Source organism: Gekko japonicus, unplaced genomic scaffold, assembly GCF_001447785.1.
Source record: "Gekko japonicus isolate JY-2015 unplaced genomic scaffold, Gekko_japonicus_V1.1 scaffold3442, whole genome shotgun sequence".
NCBI classification, from domain to species: Eukaryota; Metazoa; Chordata; class Lepidosauria; order Squamata; family Gekkonidae; genus Gekko; species Gekko japonicus.
In genome coordinates, this window is record NW_015175471.1 from 130,126 (window position 1) to 136,930 (window position 6,805).

The 6,805-nt window shown below is 41.4% G+C and overlaps 1 protein-coding gene across 1 annotated transcript in view; it reads right to left on the bottom strand.

Moving 5' to 3' along the window:
* Positions 1 to 3,100: 3,100 nt before the first annotated feature.
* The window catches only part of CCDC59 (coiled-coil domain containing 59), an 11,527-nt gene continuing 7,822 nt past the window's right edge, over positions 3,101 to 6,805 (bottom strand). Inside the window, exon 4 of the mRNA XM_015425953.1 lies at positions 3,101 to 3,422. Within this exon, the coding sequence (XP_015281439.1) occupies positions 3,261 to 3,422 (162 nt within the window). The 3' untranslated portion in view covers positions 3,101 to 3,260. The remainder of the gene's footprint in view (positions 3,423 to 6,805) is intronic.

Consider the following 6,805-nt stretch of genomic DNA (forward strand, 5'->3'; position numbering starts at 1 on the left):
TTTCCCTACGTTTGTCTTCGGGGTAATGTGATGGTTTCTGCTACCCCAGGCTGCCTATGCGCATGCTCAAACTGAGGTTAAAAAAAAAAACGCCGACACCCGCTGCATGTGAACAGGCATACAGCGATGGGATCCGCAGACAGGAGGTAAGTGTGATCGCGTTTCAGCCGGCATAAACTGTAACGGTTCCAACCGGAGCAGTTTATGCCGGCTGAAACGCCGCGTCTGAACGCACCCTATGAGTTCTAAATTCCCGTAAAATCCCACAAGGAGTACAAAGAGAAGTACCGGTGTGTGTCTGAGTTCGGCAACCTTTCCAGACTCAGAACCCACCTCTAATATCCAGGTGGCATGAGACCGACTGAGCTACAAACCTATAATTGGAAGTCACATCAGTTGAGTCATGTGACAGAAATAGGTGGGGTCAGAGGTATAACCTATCCAGTGGGGAGAGGGTTCCATGCTGCAAGCACACATAGTTGGAGCACCAACTGGTGGAGTCAAAGAATGGCCACACAGGGGAAAAGAGAAAAGGCAAGGGAAAGCTTTTGTATGGAAGAGAGTCGTGTCTCTGAATCTGTCTGTACTTCACATGGCACTGTACATTTATCTAGTGTTCTTCTTGACCTGGTTGGTGTCAATGTCAAGCTGGCTGGGGTAATGCCTTAGGAAATGTCTTGTTCAGTGTTTCATATTGGGTGTGTGATTTGAGGATTGTTGCCATGTTGTAGGTTGTAGTCTGGCCTCTTGTCTGTTATGTCTCATACAAAAAGTTTGATACTGCACTTTTTAAAAAAGTATTTAAAGTAAAAATAATAATAAAAGGGGGAAGACTAATCTCTTAAAAATAAAGTGGTCAAAATTTAACAATTTCTATATATGAAGGTAGTAGAAATTGCTTCTGTGTAGGAGTACTCGGAGCAGAGTCTAATATTTGAAAGCTGTATTTGTTGTACCAACCGTTGTATATAATAAAGCTGATTTTTGCTATTGACAAATCAGAGTATAACTTGGACTTTTTAAAAAAAGAGACCATCACATTACAGCATTTATTTGGAAACATATGGCTATATTTAGATACTCCAGTCCTGCTAATATAACCACAAAATACTGGCACCAATCTACAAAGTCTGGGACCAGGGCACTTCAAGGATTGTCTTCTCCCATGTAGACCCACCTGCACAGAGAGCATTACTGGAAGTTCTTTTCTGTATGTCTCCACTGTACAGCAGTAGCCGCCAAGAGACAGCTTTTGCCTGAAGACCACCATGACTGCAGAATGCTACCCTATAGGAAGTTTGCATAGAACCCTCTCAAATCTGAAAGCGTAAAGATGATCTTTATAGTTTAGGACCTGAACTGCCCTTTCTGTTTAAGATTAGCCATTTTTTGCTGGTTTCTAGATTTTTATTAGACTAGTCATTTTACCGTGCCAGTGGTCGGACTGAGTTTATATCAGCTTTTTAAGTACAGGCTATTGGTTTGTTTTTACAGATGCTGTTACAATAATATTGTTTTAGTGTTTTACATAGATTTTTGTAGTTTAGCCTAGGGCTCCTAAACAGGACAGAAAAACAGCATATACTTATAATAAAACATTTCTCTTTTATAGGCTTTAGTATTGAAAATATTACTTGCACTTTTTATATCCTGCCCTGTCTTCTCTGCAATCCCTTAAACTCAACCAAATCTTGCTATACTTTTTATCATAATAAAATACATTGTGAAACTTGTTTAATGGTATGCATGCATTTATAGAGGAGTGCTTAACTATTTACACTTTTGAAGGAGCTACATTCAGAGCTGTTTTTATTTTTTATTACCACAGCCTTATTGAGGACAATGTACTCAGGGCTATTAAATTGAAGTACAGAGTCTCTCACTGGGTGAGGAGTTTAATGGCACAATAGGAAAGCTCTATGCTGCTTCCCCAGGTATACTGTAATTATTCAGTGCATTTAAACAAGTATTTATTCATTACTAATATGAAGCGAACCAAATTTTCAGTCTTATTCTTCATCCATATTCCTGTAAATAGTTTGGTTTCAAATATCTGGTTTATTCCCAGGAAAGTGACACAATGTTTTCCCCATAGAATACATTTACTTAATGGCCAGGAGCCAAACTGCACACACACAAATGTTCCACACATAAAACCCTTGCATTCATCTCAAACGCGACACCTGAAGATAAGGGGACAAAGTGGAAAGGTAAAAAAGTTGCAAAACCTACTGCAAACTGAAGCAGGAGCCTTCAGTTTCCAACCTATGCATTGAAGGCAAGCAAACAAGATGAATTACATTCATCCTTTTCTAAACAATGGGCATATATTCAGAGTGCAACTACAATCTGTAAGTTTCTAGATTCTGCAGAATGTTCACAAAAAAGGTATATATAATTTCTGTGCATGCACAGTAGTGGAGGTAGAATCCAGCTGTTGGGTAAAACTTATGAGACGTAAGAAGAGCCCATACTGAAGTATCTGACCAATTTTTAGACCTATGGTATTGAAGGTCTAAAGGCCTGAAGATCCCACTGTTACTCTGTCAAAAGCTGTTCAACCAACTATTCAATATCTTATAATCCACTATGGGCAATTAGAGCTCAAATTATATATTTGTGTTATCGATATACTAGGTATATTCATATATTTTGTTTTTTAGTTTACCATACAGTATATGTAGTGAGTTTGGCCTGAGCATTCACTAAACATTCAGTTCCCTGTCATTCCATTACTGCATATAAGACTTTGACAGTAATGATTAAAAAAACCCTGTAACTTGTTAGAAAATGGATGCTAAATAAGGCTCTGACCATATAACATACCCTCCAAACTGAGGTACCAGAATAACTGGCACTACTTCAATGGCATGCTTAAATTAGAAAGAAAATTCAGTGAAAAAACATAATGCCAATGTGGACATTACAAGAATTCATCTATTTAGTCTACCACAAGCACTTTATTTAAGACCACCCTCCCCCATGCCGAAGGCTCAGGGCGGTGAACAGCATTTTGAAATATACATTTCAATAAATACCTTTATAAGCAATTTAAAAACAGTTAAAACAATAAATCTATTATTTCAGATTGTTTATGTCATTTCCCCGGGGGGGGGGGGGGATAGAGCAGGCCACTCACTTCTCTTGTGTGCAATCTATATTAAAAAAAAATTGAGAGGACTGATTGATCCTAGAGGCAGTGATAAATAATTTCAATTACACTGAGTATTTTTATTAGCACCCATTTTAAAAATAAATGTTCATGGTTTCTGCTGAATCTTCTGAAGGAGGTGCTCCACCTGCAAGTTTAGATTTGGCTGTCCTTTTCTAGTCCTTTTACTTAATATCTTATATGTTTCCATTTTCTTTTGTTTGTAAAGCTTCTGAGCTCTCTCTCTCTCTTCCTTCCTTTTTCTGGCAGCCTGAAATTTTAAAAAAAGTGAGTAAATTAAAAGCAGCACAACTTCCTATTCCACATATTGGGTTGGATCCAATGCAAAATTTCTACTTGCGCTACAGCTGTTGCTCAAGCAGAAATGCAAGAAAAAATACCACGTCAGCAACTTGCCCAACGTCAGTTATATCTGCATGCATGTTTCTGTTTGCACAACCAATTTATGGGCACTATAATAATAAACTACCATTTATATTTCTGCTCGTACACTGCTGGATCCAAGCTGATGTCTCTAATGGCTTTATCTGAAACCACAGACTGCAGACCCTTTTACCAAGCAGAAAATAATTATGCTGCCGGATACTCCCATACTGCTTGTACCCAACTCTCCCAAAGGTAACTGGACAGAGCCTGAAGGCACAGAAACTGAATGTAGATAATTAAGTACTGAATATGCAAGTTCAGTTGATGACATACATCATCATCTATTAATGATACCTATCTAAACTATTTATGCCCCACCTTCCCGTTGTATGCACAACAAGCAAGAGGGATAATAAGAAACTAATATGTATCACCATTAAACCAGGTAAGAACTGAATTAAAATAAGGTCAGATAGCAGCACATTCAAAAAGCTGTTAAAGCAAACAAGGATAAACATACCATTTGTTATGTAGTCATTCTGTATCAGTGGAATTGCTGCTTCATGTCTTTCAATGAGACCACTAACTAATAAGATACTCATTTTTCTAAACTGTCCCCATCTACCTTACATGTAAAAAGGAGGAAAAGGTTTAAACATACACCCTCCTCTAGCCTATAACATATTTACTTAAAACATTTATTAGCTTCTACCTTATAGGAACTCAAGGCAGCTAACACTGTAAACAATAAAATACAATAAAATTCATGAAACCACTAGTAAAAAACCCCATAAAAACTGCCCAAACAGAAAAACTAATCAAATGCCATCATAAATAAAACTATCTTCAGCTCCCTCCTAGAGAGTGAGGAGCCAGGCACACCTCCTTGAAGAGATTGTTCCATAACCGTGCGTCTCCACTGAGAAGGACCTCTCTTGTGTACTCACCAGACAAGCTTCTTTGATTGAGGGGGCAGCCAGGAGGGCTTCTCCCTGTGATCTTAATTCCCAGGCAGGAATGTATGGGAAAAGAGAGTCCTTCAGATACCCTGGTCTAAAGTCATATATAGCTTTAAAGATCGAAACCAACACCTCAAATTGGCTTGGGAGTGGATTGGAAACCAGTATAATTGCTCTTAGATTTGGGTCACATGTTCCTGCTTCCCTGAAGGACTGCCTTTCCCCATATGTCCCCCAGAGAGCACTAAGGTCAGGGTTGCAAAATCGCCTGACTCTCCCTGGTCTGAAAGACGCCAGATTGGCCATCACCAGAGCTAGGGCCTTCTCAGTGGCGGCTCCACACTGGTGGAACAAGCTCCCGGAAGATATCAGGGCCCTGCTGGACCTTTTATAGTTCCGCAGGGCCTGTAAAATGGAGCTCTTCCACCAGGCCTTCAATTAGGAGCTGCCACTGACGAATGAGCTATCGGAAACTAAACATGACACGGCCCTCATGTTACAACCTTGGATACTGGTCTTCCTACATTGGACCATCTTATAGCACTTGCCGTAAATTATTGTTCATGTGAATTTTATTGTATTTTATTGTTTTTATTGTATTTTAACTTGTATGCCGCCTTGAGCCAGCTTGCTCTGGCAAGGTGGGATATAAATAGAAAGTAATAAATAAATAAATTAATTAACTGGCCCTGACCAACAGTCTAGCCACAGCATTCCACACTAGCTGTAACCTCTGAACACTCCTCAAGTGTAGTCCCAAGTAGGGAGTATTGTAGCAGTCCAGTCTAGATATAACTAAGGCATGGATCAGTGTGGCTAGATCAGGCTGAGCCAGGACTGGACAGAGCTGGCATGCCAGCCAAAGGTGGGCAAAACCACAAGCAGCCACCTGATTTTCTAAGGTGACCACTGTGTCAAGCAGCATTCCCATGTTGTGAACCTGGCTTTTCAGGGGGAGTGTAATCCTATTCAACACAGGGGAGATCAAGTCCCCAGACAACCGTTCTACTAATCTAGACCACCTCTGTCTTGTCGGAACTGGAAACCTATTTTATTTTGCTGCTAGAGACTACCAACAGCTATCCATCTGAAACTGATCACTTAAGGTTGCTACATATTGCATCAGACCACCAGTCTGCCTAGTCCAGTATCATCTACTGGGTCAAAAATGCGTTAAAATATTCTTAAAAGAAACATTTTGGTATTATGGAAAGTGTTCCATTCAACTGTGTGCATACCCTTCTGAGGATAACATATCCTGAAATCAGTGGGCGTGCATACATTTGATCAAGCTGCAAGAATGTTTAGAGATGCACATGTAAAAGTCAACTGAGGATGAAAGAAAGGAGTCAAAGGTTATAGTCTTGTACTGGCACTTGAATATTTTTAGGGTATTGTTGGTCCAAGCCCCCCTCACCCCTACTATACAAAACACCCTTTATTTATTTATTATTAACATTTTTACCCCACCCTCCCCGCGAACGGGCTCAGGGCGGCTTACAAGAGGGCACAGGCCCATACATAAAAACAGTATAAAACAGTAAAACCATTAAATCACAACAAAATCAGAATAAAGTGCTCCATACAAACAAGATGGTCTCCGAAGACGGTATCAGTAATTTCATTAGGGTGATATTGTCCTGTCGATGGTCCAAAGCCAGTCCAGCAGTATCAGTGCCATGCAAAATTGTGGCAGTTCTTCTGGGGACCGCCCCTAACCCCGTTGTTTTCTCCACCACTGATAGTGGTAGTACTGGTAGTGGTGGTCGTGGCGGCCCCTATATAAAAGCCTGGTGGAAGAGCTCCGTCTTGCAGGCCCTGCGGAACTGCATAAGGTCCCGCAGGGCCCTGATCTCCTCTGGGAGTTCGTTCCACCAGGTGGGGGCCGCCACTGAAAAGGATCTGGCCCTGGTTGCAGCAAGCTTTGCCTCCCGGGGGCCTGGAATCACCAGGCGATGTTGTGTCCCCGACCGAAGTGCTCTTGGGGGTATATGTGGGGAAAGGCTGTCCCTCAGGTAGGTTGGACCCTGGCCATGTAGGGCTTTAAAGGTAAGAACCAGCACTTTGAAATGGATTCAGTACGCTACTGGCAGCCAGTGCAGCACTTTCAGCCCAGGCTGGATGTGCTCCCACGTGGGGAGACCCAACAACAGCTTGGCCACTGCATTCTGCACTAGCTGCAGCTTCCGGATCTGCGACAAAGGCAGCCCCATGTAGAGAGCGTTACAGTAGTCCAGCCTTGAGGTGACCGTCTCATGGATCACTGTAGCCAGGTCACTGTGGTCGAGGAAGGGAACCAACTGCTGAA